Genomic DNA, 15,452 nt, shown 5'->3' with positions numbered 1-15,452 from the left:
ATGTCATTAGCAGATGGTTAGACAGGGCTATAAGCCTGAAATCTACCGAAATGTTTAAATCAGAAAGTGTATGTCTTTCTCTGCCATTTGGGCCGAAGCTTTATTGATCGTATATCTTTGTATCAAATCATTGATTGATATGGAAAGTTTGTCTCATGATTCACATATGCCTTTGTTGTTCCTTGTTCCTCTTTGCTTCTGCCATATTGAAGTATATATATGGCATAACGTTATATTGTATCTATTATTAAACTCACTAAGCGTCACCGCTTACCCCTCTCAATGTTTAACAAATTTGCAGGAGATAAGTAACCAGTATAATCGTATACTGTTGGAAGATGTAGAATAGTTTTTTTTTACTATTACTTTTGTATTTCAGTTTATGTTTGTATAAAATTACAATATCCTGGGTAGTTATGTAAAATATTAAAACATAGTCGGTTTGTATCCAATCTTTTGTAATCACTTTATCAATGTAAGATATTGTTTTATAAATATGCATGTAACATGTTTTGGAGTAACAACTGTCAAGTATGAAAGTTTGGGTCTTTCAGAAATACGAAAGTGTGGGCCTTTCAATCATGGTATCAGAGCGGTGGTTTAAGTGAACTAAATATCAGAGATTGGTATTTAGACTTAAACTGTCTAACGTTCAATATATGAACGGAGTCATTTGTAAGTATATGGATACAAACAATAGGAAAGACTTAAGTAAAGTATTAGGTAATAATAAATCATAATATTCTAAAATACTATATTGCTCCAAATTTTCAGAAGAATGGTTGAACAGGAAGGTAGCCATACCCCTGAGGTGGGTGGAGGTCCTCAACCTGGTGAAGTAAATACTCCAATATCCCCTCGTGAGGAGCGACTCTTAGGTAAACTTACTGGTATAATTCGACAGACTCTTGAAGAGCACAAGAAGAATAATGATAAAGGCAAAGAGAAAGCCAATGGAGAATTTTCAAAAGGAGAGGTGAAGCGTCCCTCGTTCAAAAATTTCAAGAGTAGTGGCGCTACGGAGTTTTCAGGTGTTCTTAATCCCATTGTTGCTCTTACCTGGATCCAAAACACAGAGAAAGTGTTTCGTATTTCTCATGTGGATAATGAAGACAAGGTTAATTATGCTTCTGCTATGCTCGTCGAAGAAGCCTTGGTCTGGTGGGAAGCAACATATGAAGCTCTCAACGAGTATGACCAGGAGAATTTATCATGGGAGATGTTCAAAACTCGTTTGCTAGAGAAGTATTGTCCTCTAGACATGAGGAGGAGATTGGAGAAAGAGTTTCTGGAGCTTAAGCAAGAAGGAATGACCGTGAATGAGTATGAAACTCAATTCAATCAAAGAGCACGGTTTGCCGCAAAGTATATCCCAACTGAAGACGATAAAATTCAGTTATTCTTGGATGGACTGCGGTATGAGATCCGCGATTTCGTAGCTAATCGGGATGTTATGTCATTTGACAAAGCTGTTGAGTATGCTCGAAAGCGTGAGCATGACTTAGAAATACGTGGTGCCACTTTTTCTGTTCCAAAGCATCCACATATCGATCAAACTGTTCCTGTTTCATCTATTCCACCAGCTCGATCTGTTCAATCTGATTCTAATACAAGAGAGCAATCTCAGAGCGTCATTCGTGGTCGCGATAGATCACAATCTTTTTCTCTTCAGTCGCCATCGTGTATAAAATGTGGAAAGAATCACCAGGGCCAATGCAGAAAAGAAAAAGAGGTGACCTGTTATGGATGTGGAGAAATGGGTCACATAAAGCCTGTTTGTCCAATGAAGAGTGTTACATGCTTTGCTTGTGGTGTTACCGGCCACAGGAAGCGTTTATGTCCTACTCTTACTAGTCAAATGGCGGGAAGTCAAGCTTCCGTTCAACAACCAAGGAATACTCCAAAGGAGGAGGTGCCAATAGCTAAAGGCCATGCATTCCAGATTACCACAGAAGAGGCACACGAGGACCCGAATGTTGTGACGGGTACATTTCTTGTCAAATTTTAAACCTGCCCACATCTTATTTGATTATGGTGCCTCAAATTCTTTTGTGTCTCATGAATTTGCGCATTCTTTTCAAATTGCTTGCTATGCACTCGTGCAATCATTTCACGTAGATACCATAGGAAGTGTATCATTACTTGCTGGTAAAGTCTATAGAGATTTTGTCATTGAAACTGAAGGTTATAGTTTTCTTGTTAACCTGATTCCCATATTCTTGCCCAACTTTGATAATATTCTCGGCATGGAATCGTTGTTAAAGAACACACTCATGCGTGAAAAGTTTCTTTGTGAAAACTTATGAATGGTGACTTGGGAACTGCGAGACAATACTTGGGACGAGTATGAGTAGGTGTGAATAGTAGTATAGAGGCCTATACTACTGGAAGCACAGGACTCGCACTTGGATCAGGGAAAGTCACAAGGTTACCAAGAAACTAGAAATTGATTCCGTTTTTGTTCGAGTATGTTATTACCTTCGTTTCGGTGATGACTAATAAGATGATTTTCGTTCAGACCTAGATGGTCGTAAAGAATCGAGTCCGACTAATATAGATCTGTGAAGTGAATTCATTGGTTCAGAGAACCATGTCTCGTGTAGTGACGAAATTTTAGTCAAAGAATTGAAGAATGGGATGGTCAGACGGAGAGAACAATTCAAATGGTAGAAGATATGCTTTGTACATATGTCTGGGAGTTGGTGCACGTCAAGTGGAAACACCATCGAGGCCCAAATTATAATTAGGAAAATAAGAATGAGATAAGAGCGAAATATTCCCAGTCATTTTTATCGTTATGATTTCGGGGACGAAATCCTCAAAAAGAGGAGGTATTTGTAACATACACGTTTTGAAATCGTGTTTTAAGTAAATAATATTATGAAATATTATATAATTATGAGTAATGAGTTCTAACGGATATTTTTTACTAGAAATGAAGTAAAACTATGTTTAGAATCATCCAGAATGTTTTGGAAGTCTTATGAGATTCCAAACATTAGGCAAATGTTGAAATTTAACGAAAATATAAAATTTGAAATAAGTAAAATTTTATTATTTAAAATTGTAAAGAATCTCATTAGAAGCATTTAGGCGAAAACCTCATCGAAATCCGAGTTATAACGAAGAAGTTATGACCAATCGAAGATCCGTGACAAAACCGGCACGGCGCCGAATGACGTAAAAAGTGAGTTTTTGATAAACTACTTTTTAGCCTTGGTGATCTAAATGAAAGTCGTAGTATTTGTTAAACCAAGAATTTTGATAAAAAGAACGCCAAAATCTGACTTCGTATGAGGAAGTTATGATTTTTCTAAGTTTCAGCTTAGCAGTAGACAACTAAAAACTCGAATTTTAGATCGAATGATTTTTAGCCAATACAACCTAAATGAGAATTGAAGGTCTCGTCATTAGTAGTACAACGGTAAAAAGACAGACGAAAACGGACGTCAGATGAAGAAGTTATGAATTTTTAACGGATTTTCCTGTCCCGGTCTGTTAAAAATAATAATATTAAAAATAAAGTCAAATTTAGCCGACGAAGTCTAAACAAAAGTTGTAGAGCATAATTTTCCCTATGCGTACATATAAAGAACGTCAAATACGGAGCCCGTATGCAAAAGTTATGGATTTTAGAAGATTTTGGCTCAATTTCCGAGGAATTTCGCTTAGATAAGACCGTCCACATCATCGGGTCCTAGCCGGCGCCCCGTGTCCGACGTCGTGACTCATCCGTAAGCAGCAGCCGACGCGTGTACAGTGACTCCTCGCTTCCGAAGTCGTGACGCGTCCGAGGTGCGACACGTGTCGCCGTCCGAACCGAGCCAGCAGGCGTCCGACCCTCGCATCCGAGCCTTGCTGGCCTTCGCTGCTTCTGCCGCGTGTTCTTCCTTTGGCCGAAGATCCGATCCACGTGCCTCTCCCTCCTTGCTTCGGATCCGACCCTCGCAGCTATATATAGTGGCTGCGAGATCTCCCGGGTAACTTTGGAAATTGCCACTTTTTACCCCAAAAATCAATATTTCTTGCAAATCAACTTCCCCCGAAGCCCCGAGATTATTTCCAACGCCCGAAACACGCCCCGAAATTCCCGAGAAGCCCGAAAAATTTATCTTTTCGGTTTTGAAGCCCAACCCTCGCAGAGCCCGGTTTTCAAGAAAACTCTCGGTTTTCAATGAAGAAAGCTAATTATAGTAACGAAGTGCTGCCCAAATTACTATTTTAACCCCCCGGTTATTTCACGGTGAGTTTAATATATAGGAACAATTGTATGTTATGTGTTATATGTGCTAGGTGCTTTTCAGTGTTATTATTTCAGGTTATTTTCTCGTGTTATTATTATTTCTGCTATTTATGATAGCAAAGTTATACCTTTGACCATGTGATCAGTGAAAAGACTTAGATTCACGGTGGTACTGGTACGTAGCCTCTGGCCATGTAGAGCATGTCTCCGTAAGAGAATGACTTCTATTCTATGTCATTAGCAGATGGTTAGACAGGGCTATAAGCCTGAAATCTACCGAAATGTTTAAATCAGAAAGTGTATGTCTTTCTCTGCCATTTGGGCCGAAGCTTTATTGATCGTATATCTTTGTATCAAATCATTGATTGATATGGAAAGTTTGTCTCATGATTCACATATGCCTTTGTTGTTCCTTGTTCCTCTTTGCTTCTGCCATATTGAAGTATATATATGGCATAACGTTATATTGTATCTATTATTAAACTCACTAAGCGTCACCGCTTACCCCTCTCAATGTTTAACAAATTTGCAGGAGATAAGTAACCAGTATAATCGTATACTGTTGGAAGATGTAGAATAGTTTTTTTTACTATTACTTTTGTATTTCAGTTTATGTTTGTATAAAATTACAATATCCTGGGTAGTTATGTAAAATATTAAAACATAGTCGGTTTGTATCCAATCTTTTGTAATCACTTTATCAATGTAAGATATTGTTTTCTAAATATGCATGTAACATGTTTTGGAGTAACAACTGTCAAGTATGAAAGTTTGGGTCTTTCAGAAATACGAAAGTGTGGGCCTTTCATTATAAGAATCTCAGACTTATCTAAGTTGTATGATGATCGGTAGCTCGGGGAGTCGAGAGATTAGCAGTTCGGGGATCAGCCAGCTAGCAGCGGGAGGTTTATTCGCGGGATTCGGCAGTCAACTTGTGAGGTGAGTCTCCTCACTGTTTGCATGGGTCTACGGCCACAATGTCAGCCCATTTAGTTTATGTATGGTAGGAAGACCCGGGGGTTAGCCTTAGGCATTGTATGATGGTATGTTATTCCGGACCAAGGTCCGATGCCGAGCGATGCCCGAGGAATGTTTACATGTTATATTATACTTGTTGTGTGTGTGATACTTGTATGTGCCTGGTGGGGAGGTGAATGTGGGCGAGGTCCCGTATCTCATCACTAGCTGAGTATGGACGGGGTTCCATATCTCATCCATAGCAGAGTAGGTGCGGGGCCCGAGCTAGGAGAGGAGTGAGTGTGGGAGGGGGCTTGTATCTCATTATCAACAGGAGTGTGGATGGGGTTCCATGACTCATCAGTGGCAGGACATGGCCGGGGCCCAAGATAGGCGAGGCCTTAGGACATGAATACATATATAGTATATTTCTTTATGTGCTAGTATGATTATGTGATATTGTTGTTTGCGTATAGCGGGCGGGGCCCAGAGACAGGCGGGGCCTAAGAGAAACATATATGTATACCGAGCGGGGCTCAATGCCAGGCGGGGCCTGATGTCGGGCGGGGCCCGATGCCGGACAGAGTCTGATGCTGGGTTGGGCCCGATGTAGGGGCGGGTGCCCAGTATATGTGGTCATGTGTATGGTATGTGGTAGTATGGGTAACTCACTAGGCTTCGTGCTTACGGTTTTCAGTTTTGGTTTCAGGTATTTCCAGTTGCAGAGAGAAAAGCTCGGGATGACTGCATTGCACACACCAAGATGTTTTAGCCTGTGATGTTTACTCTGATGATTTGATACTCTGATAATAATGTTTTGAGATATTTTGACTATGCTTTGATGAAATGTTGATAACTATGGTTTTATTTAATGATTTTAAACGAATTTTTTTGGACTGTATTTTTGGGATGTTTTAGATACGGGCCCCGCCCACACTCCGTTGTCTAGGAGATTCGGGCCCCGCCCACACTCCGTTGTCTAGGAGATTCGGGCCCCGCCCACACTCCGTTGTCTAGGAGATTCGGGCCCCACCCACACTCCGCTACTAACATGCATACAAGTATCACACAGACAACAAATATATCTATTTCTATCAAGCAATCACATATCTATACTCAAATAATACTTGTTGTCTGTGTGATACTTGTATGTGCCTGGTAGGGAGGTGAGTGCAGGCGGGGTCCCGTATCTCCTCACTAGATGAGTATGGACGAGGTTCCATATCTCATCATTAGCAGAGCGGGGGTACTTCCGGTAGCAAGGGGAAGAGCTCGGGATGACTGCAGTGCACACACCATGATTTTAGTCTGGGATGTTTTACTCTGATATATTGACATGTGCTTTCATATGATACTCTGAGTTGATACTACGACTTATGTTTTTGTGATGGAATGATTTTGATAACTATGGTTTATTTAATAAATAAAAATGAAATTTTTGGTCATGATTTTTGGGATGTTACATTGGGCTTGGTCATGTTTTGAGTTGGTGGTCCAATTTATATGTTTTGGGCCATGGTTGCTATGGTTGGGCCTTATTGGGCCATAAGGCCCATTAATAGTTTGGATATGGACTCTAAGCCCATTAGCAAGGGAAAGACTTTTAGGCCAGTATGGAAGGACTTGGGCTTAGGTAACTGGGCTCTTTAATCAGATTGTTTACAATCCTAATTTTGGGTTAATGGCATTATGGTTCAGCACGGGTGGTTTCGGACTGTTAGGCGAGCAACTTTCGAGTTCAGCAGACAGATGTGAGTCTCCTCACCATACCAATGGGTCTAAGGCACCAAGGCCAACCCATTTTACGATATGTGAATTACTAGATTGATTATGTGTTATGTTGATATGACATTTGCATGGAAGACCCCGGCGGGTTCCCGTGGCAGTAGGTTAAGACCATGTGGGGGTTCCCATGGCATTTGGTGTAAGACCTTTGAGGGTTTGCATAGCATCCTAGTATGTTTGTATGTTTAGCTTGTATTATATTTCTGGGGTTAGTGAAGACCATGTGGGAGTTCCCATTGCAGCTAGTGAAGACCATGTAGGGGTTTCTATGACAGGTAGACCATGCGGGGCTTCCCATGACAGGTAGTTAAGACCACGTGGGGGTTCCAGTGGCACTCGATATAAGACCTTGGATGGTTTCCATGACATCCCTATATGTTGTATGCATGACTTATGAGGTTTATGTAGCTATTATAGCTAATTTGGATTATGTGATTATGTGGATTGTGTGGGGTATACTCTCGGGAACTCACTAAGTATTAGCTTACAGTTTGTTGATTGTTTCAGGTACTTCATAGCCTAAGGGCAAGGGCAAGGTTTGATGGCGTGGCATGCACTCTCCGACGATTTTATTTGGGGACACTCTGATATTTTGAATAAAATGTTTGATGTTATGGATTTTGAAAACAATTGTTTCATATTTTATGGGAATGTTTTGGTTATCTAAAAATGAAAATTTTATTTGGAAAATTTGGGTCGTTACATATCACTCCAGTTTCTAACGTTAGGTGTGATACATATAAAAACAAAAAAGAATAACAAAATTAAATACATTTCATATATCTTAAAGAAAAATTGCAAAAATGGTCCCTGTGGTTTGTTAATTTCTTCGGGTAAGGTCCAAAAAAAAGTTTATTAGCAAAAAAAGTCCCTATTTGGTGGTTTTATTGTGGTTTTCGTCCCTACCTCGTTAAGTTTAACACCTTAGTTGTTAAGTTTTTAAAATGATGAATTTACCCTTAGGGACTATTTTTGCAGTTTTATCATTTTACCAAACTACAAGGACCATTTCTGCAATATTTCTTTTTCATTTTATTGAATTATTGTATATTAATTCTTTTAATTAATTATTTTTTAATTTCTTTCTTATTGGATTATTATATACTAATAAATATTATTTTTAATATATTATATTTATTTATTAATAAATATCATTTTATTATATTATTAATTGTTTTAATTATTTTTTTTAATTTCTTCTTTATTGGATTAATTCTTTTTCATTGGATTATTATATATTAATAAATATTAATTTTATTATATTCCATTTATATCTTAATAAACATTATGTTATTATATTATTAATTTTTTAAATTAACTTATTTTTAATTTCTTCTTTATTGGATTAATTATTTTTTATTGGATTATTATAAATTAATAAATATTTTTTTTAACATATAATATTTTTCTATTAATAAATATTACTTTATTGTATTATTAACTTCTTCTAATTTTTTATTATGTTAATTATTTTTATTGGATTATTATTTTTATATATAATAAATATTATTTTATTGGATTAATAATTTATAATGTATAATATTAATTTTATTTTTAATTTTATTGGTTCCACCACAAAGTCGTCAGAATACACAAAAGTGTCGCGTCTCATCGTCGAAATCGACAGGACAACCGCCAATCACCTTCATCAATTGTTCGACGGAAACCCCACCAACTTGTTAAACCCAATGCCACCAATAGCCACCTAAGAAAACCTCATCACAATCCGTCGAAATCTTCTATATCTGCCACTAAGCCGACCATATTCTACTACAACCACTAGGAGGTCCGATCCAAGCACTCCTGGTCAGCTCCTCCATTTGTTGCCTTCTACCACCTTGCGTCGTCGTATCATCTCGCTGGAAATCGTCGATCATCGTCTACAGTTGGCCATTCTCGACGAAAACTACACCGATCGACTACCACCTTGCCTCCGACCGATTACTGATACCGCTATCTATGGCGACGATGTTAGATCGAGGGTTTTAAAACTACCATAGCCACTACATGTGTTGACAATGTTGTAAAACTCGTTATTCGGTACTCGTTTGGCCGAGTGTCGAGTAGCGAGTACTCAGATTTAGTAATTCATGTAAAAATATTTTCAGGGAAATTATATATACCAAAATCATAAGTTTATTGAAATGTATAACAAATTTAGATACATGTAAATATACAAAAACTAAAATCGACACGATGACCGAGTGATGCTGGTGGTGGTGACTGAGTGATGGTGGTGGTATTGTCCAAAATATGTTATCTTCCAAATATTTAAAATAAATTAAGAGAGGTGGGGTGGGTAAGATTTTTTGGTATTTTTATTTAAAACAATAAAGAAAGCAATTAAAAGAAAATAGAAACAATTAAAAAAAACAATATTTATTATAAATAAAAATAATAAATTTAAAGTAATAATCCAATAAAAAGAATTAACGTAATAAAAAAATTAAAAAAAAAATTATTAAATGAAACTAATAATCCAATAAAGTAACACTTACTAATAGATAAATATTATATGTTAAATAATATTCATTAATATATAATAATCCAATAAAAAAGAATAAATTCAATAAAGAAGAAATTCAAAAAAAATTAATTATAAAAAATTAATAATCAAATAAAGTAATTTTATTAATATATAAATATAATATATTAAAAATAATATTTATTAATATATAATAATCCAATAAAAAATAATACATAAAGAAAGAAGTTAAAAACAAATTAATTAAAAGAATTTAATAAAATGAAAAAGAAAAATTGCATAATTGGTCCTTCTAGTTTAGTAATAAGAAAGAGTTGAAAAAAGAATTCAATAAAATTAAAAAAAGAAAAACTGCGTCATTCTAGTTTGGTAAAAAGATAAAATTACAGAAATAGTCCCTGGGTAAATCCGTCATTTGCCAAAAGTTAACAGTCATGCTGTTAAAATTAGCGAGGTAGGGACCTAAACCACAACAAAACCACCAAATATGGACATTTAATGCACAAAATAAAATTTTATATTATTGTTGTTATTATTATTATTATTATTTTATTTTATTTTGTTTTTAACTTATAGACATCGGACAACACACTAAGTATAACCTCGTAAACTTCACATTTTGCTTCAGAGTTGTTTTGGTTGTTTTTACCAACTATTTATTTTCCATGCAAAGAGAATGTTAGTTAGTATGATGTTATTTTCTACAAACTTACCAAATAAAAATATATTTGTTGTTTGAAACGCTGACTAATTAAAGAAAGATCTATTGTTGCAGAAGACAAAATTGCAAAAATGGTCCCTATGGTTGGCAAAATTCTGCGGTTTTGGTCCAAAAAAGTTTGGTGGTGCATCAATGGTCTAATTTTGGATATTTTTAGTGTTTTTGGTCCCTATACACTTAAAATGACTATTATACCCTTTAGATTTGTATTTTCTATTTTTTTTTTAATGTTTTTAAATAATTAAAGATACAAAAAGTCTCTATCTCTCTCTCTCTCTCTCTCTCTCTCTCTCTCTCTCTCTCTCTCTCTCTCTCTCTCTCTCAAGAATACCCACCAGATGCCACCCTCTCAAGAACTCCCAACATATCCCACCATCGTTCACCACCAAGATCCATCTGCTACCAACGACGTTCACCATCACCATCCGTCTGCCATTATCGCCATTTACCACCACCATCCGCCTGCCACCGTTGTTGTTCTCCACCATCCGCTTAAGAACACACCCAAAATCTTTCTTTATCTCTCCTCCTGCCACTATCTCCATTCCCCAACATCATTCGCCGCCAACCACCTCCATCTCCCCCACCCCACCTCTCCTTCCTTAACCTGATAAGCTTTCACCACCAACCACCAAACCACCGGTCATCATATTTTTTTTCTAGAAAACCCAACTATATGCCTCTCCCTCCCAAATCTTGCCGGAAAAATCAAACCAAAAGCTTCGTCGAGCTCTGCTAACTTTTCACCATCCACAAAGACCCGAAAAATCGGAAAATCGATGGATTTAAAGAAGAAGGTGAATGTTGAACCACATATCCATCTTCTCCGGTGGCGGTCTTGAACCATAAAATCGTTGTATGTCTTGAATGTGGCTTGATGTTGATTTTGTTGTCGAATAGTCAATGTGGCAGAAGGTGGATTGAAGGGAACATATGAGGTCGATGGTGGCGGCGTATCCATCAGCCTCCCAAATTAGCCACCAATCACCACCATAAACACTCCTCCACCCCTTTCTTGATCACACGACAATAACCACCCATTACCATCATTGTTAAACGTCATCAGCCTAGCCACAACTTTCACTGTCCTTAATCATCTTAGTCTCGCCAAATCATCAGAAGAAAGGCACCTCTGTTCTCATATTATTGTTGACATGTCATCTCTATTTAGAACAAAGAAAAATAAATGGGAGGTAGGTGTCGATCAATTGTGAAAAACTGGAGACGTGGGGTGAACCAAGGCAATACAGGGCAAGAAAAAACCCAACCTCTCTGATCACCTTCTTCGTCTTCAGATTTTGAGATAATTTCCAAACCCCGACCCTTCATGTTCGTCTCCTTCTTCTTTAGAATAAAAAACTGTGGAGATTTGGGGTTTTTGTTACAGGTGTTCAGTGTAATGGTGGCACGATGGTCGTCGAAGAAACATATGTGAAGGGTGGTTATTGGTGGTGCGAAGGAGAAGCATGGGACGATGAAGCCCGCAATGGATCTGGTAGAGAACGCCTTCAAGAACGAGTTGGGTTTCTTTTTGATCTGGAGGATCATACGGAGAGAGAGAGAGAGAGAGAGAGAGAGAGAGAGAGAGAGAGAGAGAGAGAGAGAGAGAGAGAGAGAGAGAGAGAGAGAGGTTTATTTTATTTTTATTTTTCATTTTATTATAAGAATAAGAAAATAAATAAAAGAAATTAAAATATAATTATTTAAGGGGCATATTAGTCATTTTAGGTGGGATGTGGACCAAAAACACAAGAAAATACAATCATAGGGACTAAAACCACACAATGTATCTAAAATTGGACTAGTGGTGCACAAACATTTCGTTTTGGACCAAAAGCACATAAATTTGCCAACCATAAGGACCATTTTTGCAATTTTGTCGTTGCAAAATGAGCATGCAGATCTCCAAGAAAAAAAAAGCCCCTTATTCTCACCTTTTTAGTTCAGCTTAATGGGCCTATTGAAAAAGAAAAAATGGATAAACGTTGGCTTTAAAGCCCATTTACTAACTCGGCCTGCACAGAACTCTCTAGTCACCAATGCTATTAAACCCTAACATGGATGTTGGAACTCTTCTTTACACGCGCACACACTAAACACATACAAAACCCTCGGCAGATATCTTGGCCGCCGCCGTAGCACCAAAAGCACAGCCCGAGACATGGAGACGGCGACTGCGACTGCAAGAACGGTGAAAGATGTTTCACCTCATGAGTTTGTCAAGGCGTACGCCGCTCATCTCAAGCGCTCCGGCAAGGTTAATCCCTGCTCTCTTTTTTCTAATAATTCATCGAAGATCTTAGTCTGATGCATCTGATGTATTAGGTATCATATCGCCTGATTATTGTTTTTTCCTGTGTTGTTTGATGGACATGACTCGTTTTACATTTCGCGAATGATCTACTTCCGAACACTACTCTTATTATATCATCGTGCATAGTTTCGGTCTGCGTAAATTCATATGCAATTGCTCTTTCGCCTTTTGATTAGTCTATCTTAGATGTCGATATGCGTCTCTGTGCAAAAGAAATATAGCAATCAAATGTTTCTGTCATTCTAGGTTAATTTGCTAGTACTTATGTTTTGTTTACTCTTCGTTTGATTGACTGAAATATGTATAGATTTGTTAAAAATTATCACATCATTGCCCCTAGATATATCATAGGGAATGTATATGCAGTTTATGCTTAATCATTTTTTGTTCTTCTATTTGATGATAGATGGAGCTTCCACATTGGACTGATATCGTGAAGACTGCTACATTCAAGGAGCTTGCACCTTATGATCCTGATTGGTACTACATCAGAGCTGGTAAGCTAGGTTTCCATACTTACAAACTTGCTTTATTGATGATCCAAAACTAACTTTTGCATCTTTGAAACGATTCAAAATATCAGCATCAATGGCAAGAAAGATTTACTTGAGGGGAGGTCTTGGTGTTGGTGCTTTCCAGAGAATCTATGGTGGACGCAAGAGGAACGGAAGTGCCCCACCTCACTTCTGCAAGAGCAGTGGTGGTGTTGCTCGCCACATTCTTCAGCAGTTGCAGACAATGAACATTGTTGATATTGATGCTAAGGGGTAAGTGGTCCTAGCTCTTAGTTCTCACCATTGTTTTCATTTGAAATGTTTTGGTTATGTTTCTATTTGAAACGAATCAAATTACACAAACCATTCTTTCTTTGTATTTAAACTATTGTGATTGCTTCCTATCAGTGGGAGGAAGATTACATCGAATGGAAGAAGAGATCTTGATCAAGTTGCAGGAAGAGTAGTTGTGGTTACTCCTTGAAAGAGAGCTTGAAATGGATACATCAGAATACAAGATTTCAGTTTTATCTATCTTTTCCCTGATTTAGTTTACTGGTAAATCTATTTTCTGTTATGCTCCCATCAGACATCATTTTATGTGTTATTTTTGCTGGTTAGTTTTAAAGTTTGTCTTCACTTTTTGACATTTTGCCCTTTATCTTGAAATCCAATTTCATGTATTAAGATTATGTTCTTGTGTCATGGTTATCACCAAGCCGTTGTATTTTTTAAGTTTTATTTCCATAGTTGGGAATAAAGCATGTTTTCTGCAATTGTTATAATCCAGGTGGCTAATATAAATTATAAAGTAACATTTCTAATTACAAGCCTATGCCATGTTCTCAATTTTTTGCAAGTATCATCATCTTTACACAATCTTTAAGTACGAATTAAATATCTTTTCCAGTGGCTGACATCTTCGAATAATGTTTTTTTTGAAAATTTAACTAACTTATCTTGATCTTTTTAAAATGTTATGTAAAGCCACTCTCATTTAAATTGTTGGTTTTTAAAGACTTTTTCTACATATATAGACATTTACAAGTTTAAACATTAAAAATACATAAAAACATATATTGAAAATCAATCCTAATGCATTACAAACACATAACCGTAAGTTGCACATAAATGCACATACATCAAAAATAAAATAAAATACATAAAAAATATACTTTTAGATGGATACAAACACACTAAAAAACTTTAAAATATTTATCATGTGTTTTTATATAAAGTAATCTAAATAGATGTAAAAAAAACTAAAATTTGTTCTGTGATTTTATTTAATTTAACCGGTTCAACCAAATTTTGTAAAAAACCGGCTGGTTTATTCCGGTTCAGAAATAAACATAAAATCGGGCTTAGTTGAATCGTTCCATTCTCCGGTTCCCGGTCTAACCGGTTCGACCGACCGGTTCAAACAACTTTTTAAAACATTGGTTAATTATTTAATTATTGTAATTTAATGGTTAATAAGACTATAAAAATAGTTTATAATATAGGATGAGAATCGAAACTAGGTGTTCGTTTTTGGAACCAGAACCGTCGGTTCCAGAATCGAATCTGTCGTAAGCGGTTCCGGTTTTAGTTTTTATTTTCACCGAACTGCTACCCGCGGGAACATATATATATATATATATATATATATATATATATATATATATATATATATATATATATATATATATATATATATTCCTTCCGTCCCAAAATTATAGTCCACAGACAAAAAAGACACAGATTAAGAAAACATTAAATACCACTAACTTTATTAAATGAAATGACAGTTTTATCCATTTGTTGCATTTAATTCTATTGTAGTTATTTTTAATTCTATGGTAGTTAAGTAATCAATTGAGGGGTATTTTGTTAAAATTTTATTTATTTTTAGAAGTAAATTATTATTTTGGGACAAACCAAAAAGGAAATATGGACTATTAATATGGGACAGAGGGAGTATATATATATATATATATATATATATATATATATATATATATATATATATATATATATATATATATATATATATATATATAATGTCATAAAAAGGCTTAAGTTTGGCAGAAAATGTCGGTTTTACCATTCGGCAGATTTTTTGTTCGTTTATACCGCAAACTTGTCATTTTTTTGTCGGTTTTGCCCTTTTTACCTGCAATAGCAGGTTTCCAGGTTACTATGAATTATTTTTTTGCGAAAAAACCCTTAAGTTTACAAATATTTTGCAAAAAAACCCTTAAAGATTATAAACATATAAATTATAAATATATATTCAAAATTTGATAAACTAAATAGTTTTCTACTGAAACATATTTTTAGCTTTACGTACGGTAAATTTTATATTGGTTCGATATAAAGTTTTTATATTTAAAATTTAAAAAAAGTTACCTAGTTTTATCAAAATTTGAATATATTTATTAATTAATACTTAAACTTTTCAAAGAAACATT

At 36.0% G+C, this 15,452-nt stretch overlaps 1 protein-coding gene across 1 annotated transcript; it reads left to right on the top strand.

Moving 5' to 3' along the window:
* The first annotated feature begins 12,255 nt into the window (after window positions 1-12,255).
* LOC145108245 (small ribosomal subunit protein eS19x) lies at window positions 12,256-13,691 on the top strand. Its single transcript, XM_079045265.1, has 4 exons — window positions 12,256-12,448; window positions 12,912-13,002; window positions 13,089-13,272; window positions 13,408-13,691. Exons 1-4 carry the CDS (start codon window positions 12,353-12,355, stop codon window positions 13,481-13,483), a joined length of 447 nt encoding a protein of 148 aa, XP_078901391.1. The 5' UTR covers window positions 12,256-12,352; the 3' UTR covers window positions 13,484-13,691.
* The last annotated feature ends 1,761 nt before the right edge of the window (window positions 13,692-15,452 follow it).

The sequence above is a fragment of the Lactuca virosa genome, chromosome 4 (genome assembly GCF_052849685.1).
Source record: "Lactuca virosa cultivar CGN04683 chromosome 4, Lactuca_virosa_CGN04683_v6, whole genome shotgun sequence".
In the NCBI taxonomy this organism is placed as follows: Eukaryota; Viridiplantae; Streptophyta; class Magnoliopsida; order Asterales; family Asteraceae; genus Lactuca; species Lactuca virosa.
The sequence above is the reverse complement of the archived record's forward strand: the minus strand, read 5'-3'. Positions and strand labels throughout refer to the sequence as shown.

Excerpts from the sequence above, each read along its gene's own strand:
- LOC145108245 (XM_079045265.1), top strand. The coding sequence starts at position 12,353 with ATGGAGACGGCGACTGCGACTGCAAGAACGGTGAAAGATGTTTCACCT. Across the intron at positions 12,449-12,911 it reads ATCTCAAGCGCTCCGGCAAG|ATGGAGCTTCCACATTGGAC; the intron begins GTTAATCCCTGC and ends ATTTGATGATAG. Across the intron at positions 13,003-13,088 it reads TTGGTACTACATCAGAGCTG|CATCAATGGCAAGAAAGATT; the intron begins GTAAGCTAGGTT and ends TCAAAATATCAG.